Source organism: Gavia stellata, chromosome 5 (assembly GCF_030936135.1).
Source record: "Gavia stellata isolate bGavSte3 chromosome 5, bGavSte3.hap2, whole genome shotgun sequence".
Lineage (NCBI taxonomy): Eukaryota > Metazoa > Chordata > Aves > Gaviiformes > Gaviidae > Gavia > Gavia stellata.
The window spans coordinates 50805866-50833621 of NC_082598.1; the positions used below are offsets into that span (position 1 = coordinate 50805866).

General features: G+C 42.0%; 1 protein-coding gene across 1 annotated transcript in view; it reads right to left on the reverse strand.

The window, feature by feature from the left end:
- Window positions 1–27756, reverse strand: part of FAM13A (family with sequence similarity 13 member A) — a 132291-nt gene that overhangs the window by 67773 nt on the left and 36762 nt on the right. The window contains exon 6 of the mRNA XM_059817530.1: window positions 9154–9326. Coding sequence (XP_059673513.1) covers window positions 9154–9326 — 173 coding nt within the window. The remainder of the gene's footprint in view (window positions 1–9153; window positions 9327–27756) is intronic.

A 27756-nucleotide genomic window follows, 5' to 3' on the forward strand; every position in this document is an offset into this window, starting at 1 on the left:
GGATTGGGAGTAGGTTCCTAAAGGGTTTTCTGGGAACGCATCAAGTAATGAATGGTTGTGCCAGCTAATCTGCTGTGGGAACAGGGCTGTGCAACAGGTCACTAGGTTCTTCATTTGCACCAGGTAGTTCAAGTGCCAGAGCATGGGAGGGTAAGCAAACAAGCAGGAGACTGGTCGTGTACAAGTTATTTTCAAAGCAGGCTTTTTCCAAAGCTCTGCTAATCTAATGAAATTCCTAAATATTAATACCTAATGAAATTTCTGCTACTCCTCTAAACTGTTATTTTTATAAAACAGTCTGCACAAAGACCCTTTAAGAATTCAGCTGTTTCAGACCAATGAAAATGTTTGCCATAGAAAACACTGAAGAAAAAGCATTCGTCAGCAAAAAGATTCCAAAAATTTTTAAACGAGCCCTTGGTACTCCCTGCAGTATTTACATTCCCTATCAAAAATGTCACTGATTTCACACTTTCCCACCTTCCAAAAACATCCTTCCAATCCTCTATAAAATCACTATCCTTTGAAATCCATGCCTCCGCACCCACCATGTCTCCTGCGTTCTAAAGCATCTTCAAGTGAAATGCTTGTACCCTTAGCCTTATGAAAATAACAACCATATCAGAAGGGGTTGAGCAAAGCGGAGGAGCAGGCCACACCATTCACATTTGGTGCACGTGGCTTTTTACTCCACTGAAAGATAAACTGCTGTCTGTGTTGGCAAGGGAGGCCGTCTGGCAGAGTTACCCTCCAGAAAAACCCTCTAGAAATAGCTCCTCTTCTTCAGCTAGTGATGTGACTGAAAGGAGTCCTCCCTTTGCGCAACTGCCCCAGCAGCTGGCCTGGCTCCCGGGAGAGGTGGTAGGAATAGATGACTTGGTGGGAGAGACAGACTCCGGCTGGGAGGCACTAAGAGAAGAGTGAGCTGGGTGAGAATAACTATGTCTCTCTGCCTAGACCTGGAAGATCCATCTGCCATGGAAGTAAGGGAGATCCTGGCTAAAAGACAACTCTGAGCAGATCCATTAAAACCTGACCATATTTGACTGGAGCACAGCCCTCTCAGGCCAGTCCCAAGGCTTCTTCCTGCAGCCAGCTGTGCGTACATCAAAAAACACAGATTATTGTTTATGCGCAGCCAGATACAACGATGCTGGGCTCAATCAGCGCAGCTCACTGCTGTGCCCCTCATTTGCAACATCAGCTTTAAGTCTAACCACTCTGTAAGTGTCCAGGCTGTGAAAACAGTCTCCTACCCTGCTGCAGGCCAGTCTGAGCAATGTTAGGAGTGGCACAAGTGGATACTGAAGGGAAACAAAAGTTCAGCATAAGCCTATGTTTAGTTATCAGGAACTTTCAGAACAAGAGAAAGGTCTGTAAGCTTGCAACTTCCCAACCCACCTTCACAATCCTGGGAAAAATCCAAGTTTTTCTACCCAAGGGGCATAAATTCAGCAAAAGCTAATGAGAGTTTAGAGGAAAACTTACTTTCTGTAATGCTTAGTAGACCTCTCAGAGTGGTGGTCACTTGATGTTTTTTTTTTTTTCCAATTTGACACTTTCTGGAGTTTTGGGGTGGGTTTTTTTTGAAGGAAACATCTATGGATTTTACAAAACATGGTGCACTGCTAGCAGTGCTCCCAAGAGAGTAATCATTTCACAGCGATTAGGTGGTTCCTAACCATAATGCAGGATAATAGAAATGTTATTTTATTAGATATTAATCCCTCCCTACATGACTCAAACTTTCTGAATGCAGAGAACTTGGAGACTGTGAAAGGGCCTGAGGAATTGGTGGAATGTCTTGTTTCCAGGAGTCCCGTCAAAGCCTTAATGACTGGAAGTCATTAACATCCAGGTGGCCTTTAGCAAGTTCTTTACAGTTACCTAGTGCCCTCTCTTTGCAGTCATCCCTACTGCAAATGCACTTCTTGCAGCAGGTGCAGAATGAAAAGGAAAGCTTTGGTACAAAAACGGAACTATCTTCACACTTCCTAACTGCAGCCCTCACAGGCCAGGAGGAAGGCACTGAGCCAATGTGAGAAAGTGCAATTTGTAGATAAGCAGCCAGCTTGGGATCGCATTCCTCACAACAGATAAAATGAGAGGAAATCTCTCATGGCCATTGACCATGAAAGAGGAGGACTTTACAACACTGAAACCGCTCAGAGACCAACAGATAGAAGCAAAGTGACAAGAGCAGTGAGTGCCAACCCTACCCTGTCACCCCCAGCCTTTTCGTATTAGATAGCCAGCTGACCACTTTGATTAAAAATATACATGTGTGTCATGGGAAGTCACAGCTGAACTCCATCAGCCTACGCTGCAACGTGCTGAACACAACGTCCAAATGCACAGTTATTTCAGCTGAACCGGGAAATTGCAGCAGCAAACAAGCCTGGCTGAGAACTCGGTGACCTCTGCCCGCTGATCTTCCTGCGGACTGCCTGCAGGACGTGGGCCCAGGACCCCTCTGGGAAGCCGCATAGGAAGGAGCACCTCACATCTTCAGGTGGCAGAAAACTGCTTGCTCTGCAAAGCTACCGGAAACAAGGCACACTACGCTGAACCTCCTCAGCTGAACAATGCACCAGGCACTTCAGGACACAGGCTAAGGAAGCTACAGGAGAGGGAACTACTCACTTACTGCAGTAAAAATAGGTCAAGTCACCGTGCAGAGGCTCTGCCTCTTCCCTAGTTGCTAGTAAGACAGGTTAGTGATGGGTGTCTTGGTTTTTGTAAACACAAATATTAAAAGCACAAATATTAAAAGCACAAAGATTTCCAAGGCTGACTTAAATTACTTATTATCCACTGTGTGTTCTCCCGTAAGAGGTCACTGATCCTTTTGTTTGAAAATGACTTCAAAATTGTCACAGATGTTTGCACCTTATTTCCTACAGCAAAAACTATTATCTGACCCAGTTGGTATTGGAAAGCCACCAGCCTCATGAGATGAATGGACTTTCTCCTCACAGCAAAAGCAGATACAAAAAAAATGAACAAGATGATAAAACAAAGAATCTTTCTAGCTGAGAGGGCAATGCCTGAGATACAGAAAGGGAGCCATTTTTTTTCAGCTTTGTTACTCAATTGCTGTGAACTTACTGCAGTCCCTTTCTGGTTTCTAAGGCTGCTGGATGCTGTCCCAGGAAACAGGAAAAGCTAATATACTTGGCTTATGAACTTAAAGAAGAACTTTTGTTTCCATAGGCACGTTATGGCATTAAAGCACTGCTTTCTACATCTAACAGTTGTCAGATCTTTGTTTCATTTATGATCCTTGTTGCTTCCAAGATGAACCTCCACTTCTGTGGCACGGGTCAGGGCATCAGATTCAAAATGTTCTCCATCCCACATGCCATTATTTGTAAATCTTGCACAGAGAGGCAAAGATAAGATGGCTAGAGGTAAATGGGAAGGTTAGAATAGTGTAATGGACAAAGCCTAATCTAAAGGAGTAACCTGTGCAGGGTGGAAGAGAGAGGGCAAATGCTTGGAAAAGTAAACAGAAATCCACCTAGATGACTTACATGGAAAAAAATCTACATAATTACATGTTTCTGTGACTGTCATTTCATCTTGGCTATAGATAGGGGGAGAAGAACCCAGGAAGAGCTGAGACTACACCCTGACTTGCCATTCACAGTCACCTACCTTGGAGAGATATATAAATCACATGTCTTTGTGGCTGTGTTTTTAGAAAAAGGAATGCTTTTCTTAACAACTCATTATGTAAGGCAGTTTCTATTGCCAGCATCTCACAATGCAAGAAAGAAGGGAATTGATTGCATAGGAGGGTGGAGACAAATGTACTCTCAAAGTTAAATGAGTCAGCTTGGAAAAACTAACTCAACACAACCTAAAGAGAGAAAGTGACAAACAGCAACAATAGCTCACCTAAAAAGTCCTCTTGAGGGCTCAGAGCAGGGCCCACCAGAGGCTGCTGCTGAACAATGCAGAAGGCAACCGCCCTCACCACCTCCCCACCGACCTCATTCCAGACCTTTGCTCCTTTCCTGAGCCGTTTTCTCGAAGAATCCACGGCTGTCGGAGGGCAGCCCTGCCGGCTGCCTGGCTGCAATCCCTTATGTAAACCTGGCAGCAAGGCTCCTGAGTGATAAGGCAAATTATTACTTTGGATAGGGACTGAATGTACTGGCATGACAGACTTCAAAAACAAAAAAACCCCAAACCTAAACAAAAATAGTCAGCTAAGCAAACAACACCAGGCCCCCTGTTTGATTTGTTCTGGCTACAACAGGCACCCAAGTTCTTATCACATGCCAGAGAATAATGGTAAGTTTTGGCTTGCCTTGGTTTTAAACCGCAGCTGCTAAAAGGAAAGCCAACAAATAGGGAAAGTGTTTATACTAAGCACAAACTTCTCAGTGTACAAATACATGTGTTTTCATATCTCAACAATTAACAGCAAGAACATGCAATGTCATTAAGAAGAGGGTGCAGCAGGGTACATTAACCCACCCCTTATTTTAGGGAGACTACTACAGCATGTGATCCCTTTATTTGTAGCACATAGGCCAGATACAAGGATCTTTGTGAACAAAAGGTTGATATAAACAAACCTTCTCTTTGAGGACATGCACATGTTAGAAAGATAGCACGGCTATCTGTGCTGGCAAATCTCATTGCAGCTGTGACTGCAGCCACAAACAAGAATTTATGATCTTTGGCACACAAGGACATAGCTAGAAAGTACTGGAGAAGGCGGCTTGCTTACTGAACGACTTCCGTGGTTGCTCTAAGCTTTGGTCCTCAGGAACTACACAATGTTTCTCACAAAGTTCGGCTGCCATACACGCACCCATTTCCCAGCCCTGACCACTACTAGGAAGGAAGCGTACCCGGTCACACTCCTTTGATTGGTATTTCCACCTAGGGAACACGCGCAGAGCCCAGCAACACCACAAACAGCAGGGTGCCCTCCCACTGAGGGATCCTCCTTCCAAACAGTACCAGGACTGCAGATGCAGCTCCAGCAAGTGCTAGAACAGCCATATACAACAAAGCCCATTTCAGCACCCTTTCCTGGGCAAAAGATCCAGGATGGTGACAACAAGTCTGCAGACAGCATGCACCTCTGAGCCAGCCAGCATCAGGAAAGACATTTCTGCTCACCATCAACAATCCCCTGCCTCACATTTTGGCTGCAGGACGCATTTTCCCTCCTGCTTGAAGGCTATCCCTTTTCTTCGCTTATATATGAAGTTTAGCGTGAAAGGGTAAGAGCACTGCTTGCAAGAGGCCCTCCTACCTTTGTATCCACTTCAATCCTAATATATCCTATAGCTGAAGTAAAATCCCTTTGAATCTGTTATTTGAAGCACTTAAGTTTTAGCACCTCTAGGCACATCCAAAAATCACTCCAGTTCCTACTGCAGTTATGTATGCTCCTTCTGAACCAGAGCTTTGAGCAGACTTTTTTCTTCTGGATAGCAGAAAGACAGAGGGACCCAAACAGGCACTCTGACCTTCACAGAGCTGCACGCCCAGCCTAGCTGCCTCCCCTGAGGGTCTGGTAAGGCCCCAGGGACCCCATTCCCTCCTGCCTACACTCTAATCCCAAAGCTGCTGCCTCCCCCCAGCTCCTGAGGTCTGCAGTGTGGGTCTTGTGGCTCTCAATCAGGTAAAGATAAAAGCATGTGTGTGGTTCCCAGGGTCCAGAAGTTTGGCTGCCCTGCTCTGAAGCTCTGCACAGGAGCTCTTGCAAAAATGAGATAAGCCTCAAAGAAATACGCAACAGGCTGAAGACTTTTATCCTTCTTTCAGAGGACCAGTCTCTTCTCCTCTGCCCCTTCCTTTCTTTCTTTCTCTACTTTTCTAGGATTTACTTGAAGACTGCATTACAGGTATGTTTTTCTGCTACTGCACAATTAGCAGTTTGCTCATGGCACACAGCTATAATAACGAGGCAACTTCCAAGAGAACACATACATTATGTACTAGTGGGGATTACGGATACATATAGTTAATCCACCTATTTCGGTTAGAAAAAAGAACATATCAACTTTACAAATACCATTTTTTTAGGATAACAGTTGTGAACAGAAGGTGATAGATTTTATGCTCTGCAGTATGTTTTGACTGCAATTGATATTTCACATATTTAAAATGACAGCAGCACCTTCAAAAAATTCCTGTGATGAGGAATATCATACCTGTAAGGAGGCATAACGTGTCTTTCAATATTTAAAAAACTGGTAAGCCATTCTAGAAGACATAGTCACAACTGTAGCTGCTACTTAATAAGCGGATCTTCATTTTTCAGGTCCACTGTATGAAGACACATACTGAGAGGTATTTTAAATAGTATAAAAAATTAATAATCAACCAGAAGTCTCTCATTTTCTCCCTGAAGACCTCTGCTCTAGTGTCAAATGAAACGGATTGAAAATTTATTAAAGATTACAGTCCTTGCTGGGGGCAGGAGCTTATGGGCTTAGCGTGTCTGGTTATTTCTTCACTGTTACACTTGTGAGCCTGCTAAAAGTGGAGTTCTACATCTACCGTTCTGCATAGCCCTTCATCATCTTCTAATCCACCCATATCATGGTATCTGAACATGGAAAGGGAACAAACCACAGGCGTTTTCATGAAACAGCAAATGATTATCATTGCCAAGAACAACCTTTATTCTTTTCTAACAAAGATCATATGATAGCTGAGCAGATACAGTCATTTCACTAAAACGTATCTGATAATTACATGTAATTAATGATAACATTTATTTAAGAACTGTTAGTACCTTGTGACACAAAAACCCCAACAAGAATAGCAGCGTGTTTGCAAAGCACTTTATTGTCTAGGTCAGATGCCAGAGTCCTTCTGCTGAAAAAAGTGAAAACTCCTAATGTAGCCTTGCACTGAGATAGTACCAGGTAATACCTCACTGTGAGCTTAGATTACACAGTGACACAAGGCTGCCAAAAGCATGTTTAAAACCACTCCTGATATATCAGAGCACTACATTCCTGCCAGGGAATCGGGGTTTCTGACTGCTGCACAGACAGCTGTCCCCCAAGGGTGTTAGGTCTGGCAGAGACCTCGCTCCCCTCCACCTCTTAGGGGTGGTCCAGGGCCTCTTCTCCATCCCATCCTGCCCAGCAACCTGCCATCCCGGAGCTGGGTAGAAAACAGCAAGCACTCCCTACTCCTTCTTCAGCAGCAGCAGTAACTCACTGACAGAAAAGCACTGGAAGCTAACAGCAGTGCAGATACTCAACCCAACTAGGTAAATATGTACAGAAGTGTGATACAGGACAGAAAACTAGGGCATTCTTGAACAAAATGGGATTACAAGAGAATTAATTTTTACAGCTTATTAATTTCCCAGATAAAATTAAAGATGCACACGTCTTTCATCTTAAGGCCTGAGCGTGAAGATTAGGCTTCTGCCTAGTTACAAACACATCTCATTTGGTGCTTAATGTCCTGTGCCAGTATTGGCCCAACTGTCCCGTACTTCAGCAGTACTCTTCTAAGGAATTACACATTGATGGAAAAGTATGAATTCTTACAGCAAATAATTATGTCTTTACGGGAATGTTCTCCTAAAAGAATCACAGTTTTTGGGGGCACCTCATGAAGTACGTCAGTCACACATACCTTCCCAGACATGAGACTCAGCAGTCCTTTGTTTCAACTCTCGAGCACTTGATTTCCCTTTACACCCTGCAACATGCAGTGGAGTACAGGCAGGGGCACACACTCTGCCAAGCTCCAACATACCAGTACAAGAGGCCATAACTTCTGACCCAGCCCCACCTAACTGGCCCTGTCTAGCTGGTAGAACTGTATTACCTTCTCAGTTTTGCCAGCTGACCTGCTTCGGTAATTGTTTCCTAACTCATCTCAGTCAAAAGGAGTGGGATTAATGAAGACGTGTAAACAAACCTGATGTCTTCTGGCTGCAGGAGTTTTGGGGGCAGGCTTGGGGACAGTAAACCGCACAGCTGACACAGCCAGAAGTTAAAGAGCATGTGTGCCTGCAAGGGCTAGAAATAGGATTTGAGATCTATGCTTCACCACCATCATTATGATTCAAAATCTGGTGTTAGTGCATAATTTCCTAACTCGTCCTACCATTATTATGAATCAAAATCTGGTGTTAGTGCATAATCTGCTAACTTGTCTCGTAAACTGAGTGCTGTCTGTCTGTGCTAGTGCTGAGAATAGCACTCATCTCCTGCTTACACAGTGAAGTCACTCAGTTACGTGTCTGGCAGCACTGCCTCTGCTTTGTGTTCTGCATTGGTATGCAGAGACACTGTGGTGTCGTGTTTCATGACGTGTAAATAGCACTATTTCCCACATTAGGCCAACCCCATATTTCAGTAGCATACAGCAATTTCCCACAGTAACCTAAATCCTTCATGTGCTGCACTAGACACAAGAAGAAAGGGAATGACAGACTCAATTCAATACCCTGAGAACAAGGAAAAGATACTGGTTCAGTCTGATGTTCAGGGAAGGACTTTACAAGAAACCGAATTGCCCATTACCTGTTCACCTCATTGACAAAGTGCCAGCAATCAAAACTCAAGATACTCTTCTAGATAGATACTCTTATAGATGCTCTACACAGATAGACTCTTATAGATAAATTCAGATAGATACTCTTACAGATACTCTTTTATTCTCTGTCTTGTCTGAAGAACACTAGTACTATCATCATTCATGCCAGAAAGATAAAATCCCTCAAAACCCCCTTCCTTTTTGGATTAAGAATGGGAATAAAGTCAGTCATCTGTTAAGACTTAAACTGGGCAGATCAAATATGCTTAATTACTTAGAGGGGACACCTTATATTTCGGTTGCATCTTGTGCTCGGTGTAATTTCTAGTGCCTGATCTTAGATCAGTCCTGTCCATCTGCACTCCTTCACCAAGCAGGCCACCTTCATATGCTTGAAAATTTATATGGGAAATGGCAAACTAAAGCACACAGCTGGCTTTGTAAGGAACCTATTGGAATGTGTGGCTTCAACAGGGATACGCACATTAATTTGCCTTGCGCCCCAGCATACTCACTTTGTAAGCATCAATGGGAAAAAAGTGTTCAAAATGCTCAGAGCTGGAGGTGCAGGTACAGAACAAACAAACAAACAAACACAGACAAAAAAGAAGCACTAACCTGGAGAAAAATGCATCACTGTTAATGAAGGAGATTTCATCTGTTAAATCCCTCTCCTTCCAACATGAACCACCGTCTGTTAATCGGAGGCTGATCTGAGGTATTCCATCTGACAGGCCTGGTTGTGGCACTAGGCATGTTTGGCTGGATCCTTCCATTGTGGACTTTGTCATCTACAGCAGCAAAGGGAGAGAAAAATGAAACATGAGAGGAAGAAAGGGCAGAGCAGCCTTTTCAGATAATCTGTAACAGAAAGACATTCCATACCAGTGTACAAACAGCAAAGAATATGACAAGGTGCAAAATAATAATATAAAATACATATTAATCAAACATTCTGCTTGATAAAGACTGTTTAAAAAAAATAAAGGTGTCTTTATTGAAAGAACAGGAACAAGAGTGAAATTAAAAAAGGAAGGTAAGTAAAATAAATAAGGTTATTTTCTGTATCACAGAAGACAGATGAAAAATCTTCAGTTGAATTTGTTTCCTGACTCAACTGGAGAAACAGATGGTAAAAGCTATACACCTCTTCTCAACCCCCCTCCCATCCTTTTTAATGGCAATTGATGTCAACACGTGCCCTGGAAGGAAATTTCTCAGGCCATGAACGTTCTGGATTGGCTGCCTTTACCGAGGCAGCCAGGACACAGAGTTGGAAGCTGGGCTCCCTAAATCCAACACAAACTTTCCAAGCATCACCGAGCCCATCTACAGGAAGGTCAGGACTCTTGCTCTGACCCTTCAGCAGAAGCATACAGAAGAAAAGACAGTGCTGCATCAGATGCGTGTCCAGTATCAGCGGCAGATAAAGGACGCTTAGGGGAGAAGGAGAGCAAGTTTGGAGGTCTGCCCCTCATGCACTGCCCAAGCTTTTGGCAGTCTGTGGTTTAGGGCTTTTTTTGACTTGGAGGTGGCACCTGGTTCACTGGGTTTGACAGCAAACGCTGAACCTAACCTTTGTGATTACATTCAGTTTTCTCTTGTGTTCACTTCTCTTTAGCCTTTGCAAGATCCTATGGCTGGGAGTTTCACAACATTGCTACACATTGATTAAAACAGAAAAAGAAGTACTTCTATTTTAGATATGGTGAGAGATAATCTTTCCCTTGTTTTTGAATTATGAGAATTTGCAAATAATTGTTTCTTACCCACCTTCCCCATACCATTCTTGACTTCATACTACTCCAGCAGTAGTCTCTCATCAGACAGAAAAATTCCAGTTTATATAGTCCCTCATTTTACAGAAGTCATTCTGACGCGTTTGATCCTTTTTGCTGCTTTTCTCTACACCTTTTCACCTTCTACCAAGTCCTTTTTGAAACGTAGCCAGAACTGCAGGCAGCATTATATATGTAGGCAGATTTAGTGGTGGCTTCTTATAAAAATCCAACTTTTTATTTGCTTTCATGATTGCTTACTGAGCTGACAGATTTGTGATGTTTCTGCAGTATCAAGATCTCTTTTCTGAAAACAATAGCTAATTTGGAACTCATCAGTATACACATTTATATAATTTGTGTTTTTTTGTGGACACTAGTTAGCATATAGTGATGGAAACTCAACTAATCATTCTTTCACCCAATACAGAGTAAATTAGGAGCCTTCTGTAAGTCCCTTTAGCCAGCTTTTAGTTTTTCCTACCTTGAATAATTTTCTATTGCCAGCATATTCAGTCTCTTTCTGGCTCATTATTGAAGCAGTTGAATAGCACAGATTCCAACAAAGATCCTTGAGGCACTTCACAGGAAACCTTGTTCCACATATAAACCAACCATATATTTTTATTGCTTTCTAGTTATTAATCCATAAAAGGTCTTTCCTTATAGTCATAAGACATCTTTGCTTCTTTAAAAACCTTTGATAATCCGATCAAAACCTTTTGAAAATTCAAGTGCACTACTTTGACTATACCTATCCACATGCTCACTGGCTCCTCTATGACAATTTTTTCTCTGAAGAAATAATGCTGGTGCCTCCTAATGACTCTAATTATCCATTTGTTTATTAATTTTGCTGTACTTGCTATAGTTTCTACAAATCTGTTGGACAGCAAGTTAGACTTTCTGGATCACGCCTGAACCCTTTTTCATACCTGGCTTACCCTAAGGTTTTTTGTAAAATTCTTGTTTTATCTCTGTTTTGTAAATGCTTTGTTTCGCTCATGCCATTTTCTAATACCTTGTGTGCGTTGAAAAGTTTCATAGGACAGAAAGCTGCTTCTTTCTGAGCTCTGAAGAGAATAAACTGAAAAATAATATGTATATCAGAGGCAAAGGGAAACCAGAGAGATAAGTTGAGAGAGCTTCCCAGTTTCAGCCTCTGGACCGCGCGCTCTCTGCAAGATCCTGCCTTTGCTGACGTCAATGGGCATTTTGCCCAGAGTCAAGATCTCACCTTTGGACCACCGCTGACTTCCAGCAATACTCTGTTAGCTCACCGCCCGCAGTGGTCACTGACTGTTGACACCACGGGAACTGGGCACACAGCATGTGGACACCAGGCCGTGGGTCTCAGCTGCTACAAAACATCAGCAGTGCTGTGATTTAAAAGGGGAAGACCACGTCTGCGGGGAGGAGGGGAGGCACGGAGCTACACATCAGCAACATTACAGAAGGGAATGACAACAGGAGGCAGCGGGGCCTGGGATCCGGAGGCACCAACTCACTGAATTCTGCTGGCATGGCTGTTAAGCCTTTCTCAGTCACTCATTTAGCTTTTCTGCAGCTGGAGGTGACAGTTGTCTGTCTTGCCTGCACCGGGACATCTCTGACAGTGGCCTTTTGGTGCTACGCCGCCACCACCTGCTAGAGCTGACACCATGCACACCAAAAAAGCTCTCCACCACAGTAACGAGAAATGGTGACTATATATATGCATAAACCTCTAAACTAAAACAGTTCCTACAGTGTCCTATTAGTACTTTACAGAAGCACATGTGGGTGTAAGCAAAACAGGCAACTTCTATGATGTACCACAGATACCAACAGTGATCAAAGCCTGGAAAACAGCAAGAAGCCAGCCTTTCCACCCCTACCATACTGTGTGCATCCTGATTTTAAGAAAGCAATTAACAAAGATAAATAATTTTGCTACCAGGTACTGCATTTGTAGAATCTGCCTTACCCAACAAGAAGCGCTAGGAAACAGGCAACATCTGCCGAACAGCATGTATCAATTCCCTCTGTGCAAAGTGTTCGGGAACTTTATACTGATTTACAGAAACTCCTTATACCGGAGGATTCCACAAAAAAACTATTTATTATTCTAGTGCTCTAAAAGGAAAAAAAACCCTTTTTGCTACAGTCTTCAATTCTTCCCGTTTTCTGTCAGTAAAAGATCACTTGGATGCAGACACTTCCAACAAAAGGTATGCCAATCAGATACAAGCTCTGCAGGAAAATTCTGTTTGAAAATCAGATTCAAATTTAAGACTACCACTGCATTTTTAGGGCACTTCAAAATCATTAAGAAGTGGAAGGAACCAGTGTTCTCCATCCTCTGTTCCAGATGATCTATAAGCTAGTATTTTTATAACTTTGGAAAACAGGATCATAGCATTGTAGTTATTTCTTTAGCAATACAGTCTACAAGTAATGGCAAATTATACCTGAATTAGACTTACAGTTACTTTCTTTCTGTGCAAAACTGCTTTCAGTTGCATCAGTATAGATACATGTAGAAAAAAGTATTCCTTGAACTCATATTTATTAAAAGTTAAATAAACGTTTTCATTTAAGTAACGTGTCTTTAAGCCTTACTAACAATAGGAAGGAACAATGTTCACTACCTCGTTCTACAGTTTTTAGTGAGCCTGTAAAAAAGCCACCTGCACAACTATCATAATGGCAGCACTTCCCCGGGGTGCCACTGAGATGAAGACGTGCCCGTGGGTAGACAGACTTCCCTAATTTGAATTCCTCACAAAGCAGATTAAAGAACTATAGGCAGTGGCAGCTTAAATGCTTTTTGGGTGGTGGAGCTCTCGAAAGAAAATTTTTTGGCAGATTTCTTAGTTCATGCACGTGCATATGTTTCATGCAATGAAGTTCGAGAGAACAATACCTTACAAAGTGAGGATAATACCTTGCAAAACAGCATGCTAAAGGTTATTCATTATCAAGACGATACTGGGAAGACAAGTGTATTTAGTTGTTAAATGATAGAAGAGAGAAGAAAAAAAATAGACAAACACTTTATAAAGGATATTCTAATTTTCTCCAACACACCCCTTTTTGTGACCAGCCTAATGTGCAGCCTTACCCTCTGGGGGTCATGGAGGATAGCCAGTGAAACCCTCCGGGAGGGCTATTACAAAGGCACACAAGAAATCTGCAAGACGTTCAAGCATTAGTTTAAAAGGAAACAAAAAAAAGCCCCTATGGAAACTTGTTGCATGTGGTAACACATTTCTACAGGCTGTATCTTGTTACACTCCGTACCAAGTATTGTAGGAGGTTTGTGGTTACCTGTGCAGCACACCTTCATTTGCATTTTGCCTCCAGAGCAGGCAATCCACCGAATGACAAATAAAGATTCAAGTGAGGTTTACAAAGGTGGTGAGTGGAAGAATCTCCCCATTCCCCAAGTAAGGACTATCCTTAACTACAAGGCAGTTGTTTTCAGCTCATAATGTTGTTAAAAATATTAACAAACACAAAAGAAAGCCACTGCCTATTCATTAAAATACCATCTTGTACAGCGGCTGTTTTGCTTCTCTTGAGAAGACTTTTGGAAACAGGATCATGCTTTGTGTTTTAGCTCACAGCCCTTCGCATTTGGTTTATGCTGCTTTCAGGGTTTTTTTTCCTTCAGATTTAACAACAATCATCAAGCAAACGTTAACTGACTTCATTGCTTATCTGTTTGATCACTGTTACGAAGTCCAGTTGGAGGCAAGAAACTAGCCTTAATGATCTGGATGATGCGGCAGAGTGTACCATCAGCAAGTTCACGAAGGACACGAAACTGGGAGGAGTGGCTGACATGCCAGAGTGTCATGCTGCCATCCGGAGGGACCTCGACAACCCTGGAAAAATGGGCTGACAAGAACCTTAAGCAGTTCAACAAGGCAAAGTGCAAACTCCTGCACCTGGGGAGGAACAACCAGTACATGCTGGGGGCTACCCAGCTGGAAAGCAACTTGTCAGAGAAGGACCTGGGAGTCCTGGTGGACAGTAAGTTGACCATGAGCCAGCAATGTGCCCTTGCCATAATGAAGGCCAGTGGTGTCCTGTGCTGCATTAGGAGGAGTGTTGCCAGCAGGTCAAGGGAGGTGACCCTTCCCCTCTACTCAGCACTGACGAGGCTGAGACTTGGAGTGCTGGGACCAGTTCTGGGCTCCCCAGTGTTGTACAAGAGAGACATGGACATTATGTAGACAGTCCAACAAAGGGCCATGAAGATGATGAAGGGACTGGTGCATCTCTCCTCTCAGGAAAGGCTGAGAGAGCTGGGACTGTTCAGCCTGGAGAAGAGAAGTCTCAGGAGGAATCTTACCGAAGTGTGCAAATACCTGAAGGGAGGATGTAAAGAGGATGGAGCCAGGCTCTTTTCAGTGGTGCCCAGTGACAGGACAGGAGGCGATGGGCACAAATGGAAACACAGGAGGTTCCCTCCGAATGTCAGGAAACACTTTTTCACTGTGAGGGTGACCGAGCACTGGCACAGGCTGCCCAGGGAGGTTTTGGAGGCTCCATCCACGGAGATATTCAAAAGCTGACTGGACATGGTCCTGTGTAACTGGCTTTAGGTGATCCTGCTTGAGCAGGGGGGGTTGGACAAGATGACCTTCAGAGGTCCCTTCAACCTTGACCACTCTGTGATTTTGTAATTTCCCCTTTGACATTCTCATCTATCCAGCAAATGAACTTTTTTTGCTGCATACTAAGATGCCTAATGTGGTGTGGCATGTGTCAAAGGAGCATTTTGTCTCAGGTGAAATCTAACCAATACGGTCTGCCAAAGAGAAATCCATAAATCTTTGTAAATACATAAAAAGCTTCACTTTGGAAGACAACACCAATAAATCCAAGGACAACCCCAAAGAATAGGGATGTTTTGGTTGAAGAGCAAATCATTTGGTATTTGTCTCCTCAAAGTTTTTTATCTGGTGAAGCTTAACCTGAAATTGCATTAGACAAAGATCAGATTCAGACTGAACCAGGTATGTTGTGGGCTATTACACTGTAGTCACAGGCTGTGTTGTCTGAAAGCATGGGCTATGATGAAGTCTGCTACTTTGTAATTTAAAATACATCTTCATTCTCAGCTAAATACAAGTAAAATTGTATCAGATGCTACTAAGTATCAAAGGGACCATACCAATAAAGGATAATCTTAACACCAAAGAGCAGACAACTACAAGGAATTATTACACTATGCATCCTGCATTTGACTATCAAGTTTTGCTGTCTCAGAAAGTTCAGATGCAAGGAACTGTGTTTGCAGTTTTAATAGAGACTAGTCAGTTTTATGACCAGTATAAACATACATCATGACGGGTGTTGAAGAAAGTGCAAGAAAACCTTTCCCCTAGAGGCACAAGCTGACCAGTCAAGGTGGCATCATCCCACACATACCGCTGCCAAGATTCTTCATAACTGACTGGGTGCATCATAGAGATGTTTCATCTCCCTGTGAGGTATCAAAAGTTCCCGGGTTCAAAGATCAAAGATAAATATGCCATATATTCTAAAGATCTGATGTGGTATGGTGACTCTAATCTTTCTCTGTTCTTGAAGAACAGGGACTGCTCCACACTAAGATGAGTCTGGAAAGCTCTGTGCATATGCATCGATATGGAGTAAAGATACAGATCCTTAGCACAGGTCCTGCTCTTCTGAGTACCTCACTCATCTGCTCAAGGAGGAAAAACTTCCAATATCCCAAGCTATGCATGAACAGGTAAATAATTAGGACAATTCATACCCACCTGAGTAAATAATTACAAAGCCTAAATGCAAAACTTTTGGAAGAAGCTAGCTGTGAGTTTATATTTAAATGTCGTAATTGAAAGGATAAAGATGTTTCTATAAGGTTATCATCAAAAACCCAGGAGGTATTTAAAACATATACAGCACATTTTTTTATTTAATACTGCATGAACATAGTACTCTTCCAGACGAGAGAAACCTCAAAACCTCAAAAACTTCCTTAATAAACAAAAGGTACTCTTAGAGTTGTCCACCAAAACAAAGAGGTCCATACTACCTTTTGAAGGTCTTCATATTTTGTCAGCCTAGTACTCTTTCAGCTTACAAGTTGCATATATCAATTCAAATATTCTACAGAATAGAAAAAGGCATGTTTCTTTGCAAAAACCTAGGCATGGCTGAGCGATGCAGGGAATTTAGAATATTTTCTTTCTCACCCTAGTCTCAGTTTGGCTAGCTATCAGTGCAAACCTTACATGTCTACCTATCCACTCATCAGTGTTACCTCTGCTTCATGAACAACTGAGAAAGGGAGACCATTAGCCAGATGTACCTCTTGCCTAACAGCTAACCAACCTGATTCAACCAGTTCTGTCCAATCAAATAACCAGGGACAGAGCCACCTGCCAAAGTTATCCAGGCTTGGTACATGGCCACTGGTAACCTCTTGAAATAACTATATTACATTCACTCCACTCACCAACTATTTTAATGGGGTTTCTACTCACACATACACAGAGCTATAAGCTCCCTACCAAGGTTACTTAACGGTAATGACAGTGACAGTGAATTATACCAGGCCTTGCTTGGAGACACAGACTTTTGCTGGAGCGTTTATGTCATCCTAAGTTGTCCCAGAGAATCAGGCGGAAATTCCTGCCGAGACCACAAAGCCCTTCAAGTCATTCAGTGAAAAGACCAAGTATTTATGCTGTACTTGCATTACTCTCCAAAGCTTCATAGTGCAGCCAGCTCTCACACAACACCAGCTTCACCACCATTTTATTGCAGTCAGGGACTTCTGGGGTGAATCTGGATGGGATGAATCTCCTGCAGCTGTGAGGACCATATATCTTCCAGGCCCAAAGGGCTTTCAAAGGCAGGGATAACTCTGCAGTGAGATTTTCCAGTTACATTCCTCTCACACTTTTTACATTATTCTCTCACTTTCTATTCCTATGTTCCAAAGGAGGGCCTGATTCATTATGTTACTGGCCGTGGCACAAAATTTCTGTGTGTGAGGAAGCAAGTGCCAAAGTTGCGGTTTGAATGCTATGTGTACAACACTAGTAGGGACAAATATGTCAGCAAGGCTGTGGAACAACATCATCTAAACATACCTGAACTATGCTGGCATTTTTTTCCATAATAGTAGAGCTTAAGGCAAGGGAAGAGCTATGGATGTTATCCATCTGGACTGCTGTAAGGCCTTTGAGACAGACCACCACAACATCCTTCTCTCCAAATTGGAAAGGGATGGATTTGATGGATGGACTGTTTGGTGGATAAGGAATTGGCTGGATGGTTGCATCCAGAGGGTAGTGGTCAACGGCTCAATGTCTGGATAGAGATCAGTGAACAAGTGGTGTCCCTCAGGGGTCCATATTGGGACCAGTACTGTTTAGTATCTTCATCAATGACATAGTGGAATCGAGTGCAGCCTCAGCAAGTTTGCAGATGACACCAAGCTGAGTGGTGTGGTTGACATGCCTGAGAGACGGGATGTCATTGAGAGGGACCTGGACAAGCTTGAGAGGTGGGCCCATGTGAACATCATGAGATTCAACAAGGCCAAGTGCAAGGTTCTGCACCTGGGTCAGGGCAACCCCTGGTATCAATACAGGCTGGGGGATGAAGGGATTAAGGGCAGCCCTGCGGAGAAGGACTTGGGGCTACTGGTGGATGAAAAACTGGACATGAGCCAGCAATGTGCACTTGCAGCCCAGAAAATCAACCGTATCCTGGGCTGCATCAAAAGAAGCGTGACCAGCAGGTGATTCTGCCCCTCTACTCCGCTCTCCTGAGACCCCACCTGGAGTACTGCATTCAGCCCTGGGGCCCCCCAACCTAAGAAGGACATGGACTTGTTGGAGCGAGTCCAGAGGAGGGCCACGAAGATGAACAGAGGGCTGGAGCACTTAGATGATGAAGGGCTGAGAGAGTTGGGGTTGTTTAGCCCGGAGAAGAGAAGGCTCTGGGGAGACCTTATTGCGGCCTTTCAATAATTAAAGGGGGCTTATAAGAAAGATGAGCACAGACTTTTTAGTAGGGCCTGCTGCAATAGGACAAGGGATAATGGTTTTAAGCAACAAGAGATTCAGACTAGATATAGGAAGAAATTTTTTACAATGAGGATGGTGAAACACCGGAACAGGTTGCCCAGAGAGGTGGTAGATGCCCCATCCGTGGAAACATTCAAAATCAGGTTGGATGGGGCCCTGAGCAACCTGATCTAGTTAAAGATGTCCCTGCAAGGGGGTTGGACTAGATGACCTTTAAATGTCCCTTCCAACGCAACCCATTCTATGATTCTGAGTCCTTAAGTCTGGACTGAACTTAAAGCAAGAGAACAGTTGTCTTTAGTAAGACTGCTGTAAGTGCTAAAAATGGGCTTGTGCTCAAATACTTCCTGAAGCATAGATTCAGTTCAGAAAGTAATAAAATGTAAAAAAGTTATTAAAAACCACCCCGATTTGTCACTTCACCTACCACCTACAATATTGATTTTAAAACCATGTAGGCATATTATAGCTGACAAGTTCTTCTCAAAGAAAAAACGCCTTGTCATCCTAAATTACTGACACTGGGAGACAAAGATCAATAGCTCTATAATTCTTACCAGGTTTAGCAGAGCGTCAGCACAGATAACATAAGCAATAACACATACTTGCAAAATTCAGTGACCAGCTCTCTTCCATATTCAGAACCAAGCCCCAAATCCTTCCTTGATTAACTGCCACACTGAAATCATAAAGTCACGATGAATGCACTCATCCTTACAATCTGTGCAGCTGCCACTGCCAAATTTGGATTTCTCTTACTTGTGTTTTTAGGCACTAGATCACTAAAACACCTCCTCTGTACTCCGCCCTACTCAGATATCAAAGTTATAAATATAATGCAATCCTAAAGTGTATGAAGCTTTAAAGTTCAACCAAGTTCTGATGGTTTATGCAAATTCCTGTGTCTTAATGAGAACAAGACCCCTTGTATTCAAAGAGCCGAGTATTATCTTCCTTTAAACCACACCACCACAGCCTCCATATTTGACAGAAGCCACTACAAACAGCAGAGTTGCTTAAATGTTTAAAAGTAAACACACACCTAAAAACTTTGTTAACACTGCATAATTCCAGAGGTAGGGAGCTAGCAAATGCTCTCAGAAAGCCTACGAAATTCAAGCACAGCTATGCAGATACCACATTTCTAGCTCCAGAGTTAGTTCACTTGTCACTGGCTGTGAATCCCATAATTTCATTTCAGTAAACTTCCTCAAAGTTAAAGTCATGTCTCTGTTATAGACCGGTCAAAGCCCATGGACTTCAAATTATACAGGAATTACTTGTGTGAGACTTAGCACCATTTTCTTCTTTGTAACTGCTGTACAGAATTTTGTCCGTCTCAAGTTTTAAATTAATGCTGTAACAGCAAGTTAATGGTGTTGCAGACATCCAAATCACAATAAACCCACTGTCTCTAACTGCACCAGATCAACAGAGCTAATCTAAATGAAGAGCAGTAGACACTTATTTTACTTATTAAAGTTAATAGACAGGATTCTGAATATAGACTGAGATTCATTGAGATGGTTAACAGTTTTCCCCAGTTACCTCTCTAGCAAAACAAATTCCTTGAAACTTTAGAAATGCTGCCAATAGAAAAGTCTGAAGAAAAAGAAATCTGTACAATATGGCTGATTCTGGTCTAAGGCCACATGAAACCACTCTAGGAGACTGCACCTGTGGCTTATCAGAGCTGTTTAAATTATGATGTCTCCCTGGATGTATTTGAGCATGCTACTCGCAGTTCTTTGTACCACCAAGATGAAAAGGAGATGCATAGAGGAATCAATTCCAGCTACCCTCATCTTTAAACAAGTCTACAGAAATGGGGCATCCCAGAATCTGCATGCTTCAGCTACATAATTCAAATCCCTGGACTAAATTTGAGGCATCAATGAACATGACTGTAGTGGTACCTACCCTGTGGACCACATACTGTTACCCTGGCCTCCAGCTGCATTAACTGGAAAATGTTTGGTTAATCTTCTTCCCAGATTCATTTCCCAAACACTAAGTCAAACCAGCCTACTCAGTGAGCCCCCTAATATAGAAAGGCATAGGAAGGGAGAAGCCCTATGCATATGTTCACTGTGTCTTCATTTCCCAGTGTTTACCCATGCTACCTGTGTTCCCATACTTATTTATTTAGGCAGTCACTATCTCGGTTTGAACAGTCTGTATACGACTGAGAAGACTAGACTTAATGACAAGTAGAAGCTCCCTAGAAGACTTCAATGCTGACTCCATTTTTTCCCCATTAGCTCTATTGTCTAAAACATATCATGTAACTTATTGAATCATTTTGCCACCAGTGAAAAAGGCCTTTTACTCTAAATATGTTGCTGCATGATATGTAGGAAAAATAAATGCAACACAAAATACTTTGATAGCAAAGTGGCCATTTATTATGACCTGGGACAACACTCACTTTATTGATATTTAAGGGAAACAAAATGTCTGTTTTCTCTATGCAACTGGCAATTCCAAATATCAAAGCTGTTGATTAAGTGCTTTACCAAAAATAACTGACCCTCTGGTGCTCAAGTAAGGTCTGGACAAACAGTGAAAAAGTAATGCTGGAGACACTTCTGCTAGGGCAGATTCAGTGAACAAATTCCAAATTCTCCCTGAAGGCTAAACATAAAAATTATACACTCCAGAAAGATGTAATCTGAACCCAAAGCTATCCTGTCCTAAAAACATTCAAATTCAAGAAATCAACCCAGTAGTAAGATTATTTTCAAACCTGGGACTCTCCATGGTACCCAACAGGAGGTTGTTGGAGTGAACCAGCAACACCTTAAGGCCCCTTTTCTGCAGGAAGCCAGATGCATTTGCCTAATGGAATCCCTTCAGCCTCCTACCCTGTGCAGCTCTACAGGCAGCTTTGTCAAAATGCTGCAAGCGTGCAGCATGCATGGGATGGAGGCCAAAAAGCGACAAGATGTATGGGCCTCAAGCCAGAAGATACAACAAGCTCCCAGCAATTGCTGACTGCCGCGTGGCATCTGTTTGCAGAAGGAAGCCTAGCACAGGCAATGTTCTGAATCGGGGTGGAGAGAACTTTCTCCAAGCGGAGAGAAAAGAGCAGGATTGATGTAGACCTCGCATGTCAGGGGTCTGCTGGTGCAGCAGAGAATAGCAGCCTGCAGCTGAGCACACAACCAGTTCACTGCAAATTGAAATGAAATGTTTAAGCCTCTGATTTGGCAACTGCACCCATGGATGAGGAATCTCAGTGAAAGATATGTTGAGGACTCCTTGATGGACTAAAACAAAAAAAAAAAGCTCAAAAGCAAAATAAGCATGCATGCCTTCACATCAGGGAGATATACTGCCTAGTTTTGAAGGGAAAAATTACATAATAATAAATACCTCCTCCTCCTTCTTGAGGTAAGACTGAATTCCTTATGTGTATGTTTTCTGGGACGATGAAATAATCCTCTCTTGCACTCCTTCCTAGAGATTTCCATTGGCTAACAGTTTGGCACATATTGTCTGTGTGTTGCAGATGGTCTTAACATACTGAGAAAGACTCTAGCCTTTGGTATTTTTTTTTCAGTTTCCCCTTTTAAATTTATGTAATTACTTCAGCATACAAAGTGCTGGTAAGCTAAATCTGCCCCATGCATAAGCCTGGTTCCACATAATCTTGCAAAGTCACTCACAAATTCATTTTTGAACTCCAAGGACCTCAAACTCCCCCTTCTCAACTCCTGTGTCTGCACTCCCAGGCAATGCACTAACACATCAGGCTGGCTGTGTTTTCTCCTATGCTCTGGGATTGAGTCTATACACGTGTGAACATCACAATCAAGTATAAAGCAGGGACAAACCAGCCTCATAGGTAAAACCAGTTAGTGGACTGTAAATGGTATTTACCTTTTTTTCCCTTGCATTTCTGTTTCACATACAGAGACTGGAAAGATGGATCTACCATTGCTTGGCCACAGCAAGTCACTGAGTATTTCTTATGGCCTTTGCTTCCTACTGGTAACTATCCTTCAGCTTCAGTATTTTTAAGCAGTATCAAGCACAGTAGAGATGCTGATGAGATATCAGGCATCCTGCTATCTCAAATTACCAGGTGAAGCTTTGGTAACGAGTCCCAAGGTTGCTTTCATAAACAGAAACCTTGCATCAACCAGGACTTCTGTCACAGGCTCTGACAAAGGCAACTGGACACTATGAGTGTCAAGAATCAGCTTAATTCTCTTTTGGGCATGCTTAGGTGGGGATGGCACTACAGGTCAAGCAATTACTGCTGAACAGTTGGTCTGTACCAACTCCTTGTGTGGACATATCTAGCCCACAGTCAGAGTATCTCTGTGCAGCAGCAAAGCTTATGGCCTCTTGAGAAACATAAAAATCAAGCCTCAGTTGCTATCCTGAAAGTAGAGTCAGAGCATCCCCACAGACAGCAAGGATAACATAAGTATTTGTAGCCAAATCTTAGAGTTCTCACCTGACTACAGAGACACTGCTCCTCTGGGAATAACTTCTGCCTTTCATTCACTTGGTTTCTTTGGACTCTCCTAGCTTTAACAGAAGATGTATCAAGAGTAAGAAGCACAAATATGCCCAATTGATCACAATCAGAGGATAGATGTAGGAATTAACTTAGAAGGCTATGGTGATGATTTCTGTTTTCAGTTTCCCACAGGGCAGACTTTCTGCTCATGTCTGTATCCAGCTGCTCATTCAGAACAATGGTGAGAGCGATAAAAATTATGGTAGGTTACTGTAGTTACAATGGGCACCATTTGATATTTCAATATATTCTTAAAATAAATATGCCACCTCCAGTGAAGGAATCTTAAAGCAAATGCTTTGTAAATATCAGCTATGCTGTTAAAGGGCAAATGTTAATGAGACCATCAAAAGCCAGGGAACAGAGGTAAGTCAGTACCGCACCCATCACATTCCTCCATCCTTCCTGTTGGATAACTGCTTGAGGTGTAAACAAGTAAGTGTTTGCCAAAGGATTTCTACGTTAGAAAAGTGTGAACCTGTGCCAGAATTCAGAGCTGCTCCACTGAAGTCCATGTAAGTAGGTTGGAAAGTCTCAAACAAGCTGCTGAGAAACCTGTCTTTCTCCATGTATGGTACTTCTCCCGTTCACAGCATGACAATGAATTACACAGTAATGAAAGAATCTGCTGCCTGAAAGACACTGTTGGCACTGGACTGAACTGTACTATATCCCATAAAGTGCAGACAGATTCTTCAGGGAAAATAAATTAGTTTTACCTCTGTATTTCTCCTGCCCTGCAATATCATATGGCCAACTCATTAACAAGGAAACCTGAAGAACTGAAACGATGACCGCAAAGGTTCACTCCAGCTACCCACCCTTCAATCACTTTTCCTTCTCAGCAATAAAGAATGCTGTTTATGAACTCTGTAAAAAAAGCAGGTTCAGGCCTTAGGGATTTTGAAGAGATGGGGAGCAGCACTTTCAAGCATACCAATAAACTGGCACTACACATGCCCGAGCTCAACTAGTACATTTTTTGTGGCCCTCTGAATCAACACTGGGTAATACAGATAAGCTGAGACTCCACTAGAAATGCCACTAGACCATGTAAAAATCCAGCAAAAAAGGGTTATAAACTTCCTGTTCTTGGAGCATTCACCTCTGAACTAGAAAAAGAATCAGAAAATACATTCTGTACTGTAACAGGATCTTCAAGGTGATCTCATAGGTCTTTTCCATCTCCCATTTTCATGGCATTGTATCTTCATTATAAGTATACCTCTAATTTTAAGTACAAGTCATTGCAGACAAATGACTCAAGTGAGTCACGTAGGTGTGTTAGATCAAGATTCTTCTGTCACTTGCTAGCAAAAGTTAGAAATTAACATTCCTGCAGTTAGCGTAGGACCAGGCTTGCCGCTGGCTGAATACTATCCAGGCGAGCATGCAACAGTCAGTGATTGCAGGAATCACGCAGTACAATAATTGCTTTCATTATGTTGAATGGAGATGAAAGACAAGAACAGAAGTGTGTGAACTAAAAGCAGAAAACCCTTTGATAGCACACTATTAACTGCTCCGTCATGGATTCTGTAACAGCACACGTAGATTGATGTGTTTCAGTACAAAAATGCATTTCGTTTACACAAAATAATGCGTCCAAGGGAACAGGAGATCTGTATACCGAGAACACAGCAAGCAGCTAGAGCTAAGAACCTATTAAACATTAACCTCCAGAAGTCTGCTCCATACAGGCTGTGGCAAGAGATCTTATTTGCACTGGGCAGAGTGCACAGAAGTATATTCCTGTGGTTCTCTAAAAAAAGATCGTATTTACAGTTTATTCCAACACTGGCAAATCTCTTGTCCCCTCCCCATTGTCCTCCAATCCATGCTGGTTTTTACAAGGCAATCGTTAGCACAAGATTATACCACTCCTCCTACAAACTGGCTGTTTTCTCTAACTTTACAGCATATCTTTATGTAATTAAGACAAGGGGAAGAACACGCCACCATTAAAACAAAAGACACAAGTTGAAAGACAAAAGCTACTAGAAAGTACCAGGCAGGCCTAACAGTCATATTTTCAGGCTGCCTAGGTTCCTAGGCTACTTGGAAAAGTTACAACAAACAAAGCAAAACCAGAACCTCAGTTCAAAATGAGAATCCACTGCCGTCAATGTTTTATTCTTTATTCCTGAAGGACTGCCAGTCTGTTTGATGTTACCCTTTAAAATCCAGAAAGTAGAAAGAACATGTGCTCATTTCCAGTAATACATCACACTTCAGTAACTAAGCATATTTTGGAATATATTTTGTTTTTTAATTTTTTTGAGCTACAAGTTCACAGGATGTTTAAGTCATTTAAGATATTTTTGACTATAGTTATACTGATTCCTAACTCTGCTAGCAGAGATTAAATAACTGTACATCTTCAGAAATCTGGCACTCTCAGAACACTCTCTGGTATTGGCATTCAAACAATAAACGTAAGTCGTAATTTTCAAATGTGAGTATTTCAAGTCAGGCACCTGCATTCCACATGGAGTACTAAAAATGTCAAAATTTAGTCAAGTCACATTTGCAAAGACTTAAAGAGCAGATGTCTGTCTGTGTTTCTGATAAGAAAGATTACGCAATTACACCAACTTCTGTACTTGCATAAAAAATCAATTTTATTATGTAATTACCTAGTTACATTTCTGTGCCTTTCTGAATTACTGAAGCTTGAGAATTCTTCGAGATTTCTATTTACTAATTTTTAGTGTCGCTTGTGAAATTTGTGAAACTATGGGATGAAATCTGTTGTGCTTTAAAGCCTGATTTCCTTTAAAACCAAATACATGGCTCTTATACAGTTGGAATAAATCAACTTGGAGCCATAAAATGACTAGCATGCATCCCATGCAGAAGTACTACCTGAACATCACTCCTCTAAACCATTACGGACCTCCATAGAATGCTGTGAAGAGTAAGGCTTATTAGCAATTACATACTTTCCATTCTCATATGAGGAAAAAAAATCTCCAGTACAGCATACTGGATACAAACCAAGCTCAAGCTTTGTTTTGCTCAACTGTGTGTGCTCAATGATCAGTGCAACCTAAGTGTTTACATCTGAAAAATTACTGTACTGTCAACAGCTGCCAGCAACCACCTCTCCATCCCACACTCCCCAAAAAGACAATCCCAGCTGGAAAAACTGCCACCTCCTACCTATCAACTCTGAATGATGCAGCAGAGTCTCTCAAACCTCCCCAAACGAGAGTACCTGCTCATCATGGCATCAAGTCCCGGCATCAAGCCCCACTACTGCTACTATGGGGAATTTTCTACTATCAAGAGTACTTGGGTCAAAGCAAATAGTCAGCATCTGTACAGGACACTGTCAAAACCCACATTTTGAACTAAGTTTCTTTAATGATTTCTTAGCAAGAATTGAGAAGATCATGGGGAAAGCCAGAAACTACTAATTTAATTTCCTAACTTCAATAGGCAATATTTATTGGCAAATGGTCCAGTCAGAATTATGTCAGCATAAAGCAAAGCTTCTAGTCATCTCCTACATCTGCAAATGTAGCAAATTTAGAGACTTTCAGATCTTCCTAACCTTACACTGTAATAATAACTTCCATTGGCCCATTCTAAATCATGGACTGTTATTTTCCATTAGATGTATTACCATCGTAAAAATGCTTTATATTGCTCAAAGAGCTTAACAAGTCTGTAAGCTCCCTCAGGCATGCCTGAGACCATCTTTTAGCTCTAGGTTAACATAGCAGTGCTTCCTGACCCTCAAATAAGATTCTTAGGTAAGACTCTGCTACAAATGCTAATAATTATCAAAAAACACTACAGAGCACAGCTGACTTGTCCATACCCCCCAAAGCAGAAAAGAACTCACTTCATTCAAATCCCAGCCCAGCGTTCTTACACCTAGATTTGATGAATTCTAGTGGCCCAAGGAACAGGTCCTCTTCCTTAGGAAGGCAATTGTATTGGTAAAGAAATTTTTCTCTCTCTAGCAGATTCTTTGCAAGTCATACAAAATGCAGATTTTACAATGCATGAGACTCCACCCCAATAAAAGCGTTAAACCAATTAACTATGGAGACCTCAATGATTAGGAAAGATTAGAACATCCCTAGAATACTCTTTGACCTATTTATTCCTCAAGAGAATAATCCTTTCACGTCAAGAAGCGCTGACGCTAATAAAGACATGTGGTTGAGTACTGCAGCTCCTTGCTTCCTCCCACATAAATGAAGAAACACAACAGGTCAAGGACATCTTTAAAGGAGAGACTAAATCACGGACAGGGTATAAGATACTTAGAAATATCTCTTACTCAGTTACTCTTCCTGCACTTATTTCTCTTTATGTTTATCTCTTTGGACAGACAGACCGACCGGGATTATTGGTGGAAGGGTAAGAGTGTTCAATTACATATTTATTTTCAATAATGTACTTAGAATTAATTTTAGAGAGATGACTAACAGCAGAAAAGACTGAGAAAGACCCTAGCACAAAAAGACCTCGTCTCCCAAATCCTGAATAGTTAGCACTACTGGCTCTAGATGAGAACATTGGCAAATTTTTGGTAAATTTCAATGGAATGAGAAAATACTTACTATAGTAGTTCAGCTTTAGTTATTCATTATACCTTTCCTTCAAACAGAATAAACTGTACTGTTTCCTTTATCCATTGCAGTCACTAAGTTAGAGGGATTCATACAGCTTACTTGCATCTTGCACTGTTACCTGGCTGGAATGCAAAGTTCAAACTGAACAGAATACTACCCTTCCTTTTATCCTTTTCAACAAATTGTTGAATGGGCATAAAAATTGTTAAGTTTCAGCTTCAGTCAACTGTAGTCCCAGATATAGAACTGCACAGTGAATTCACAGT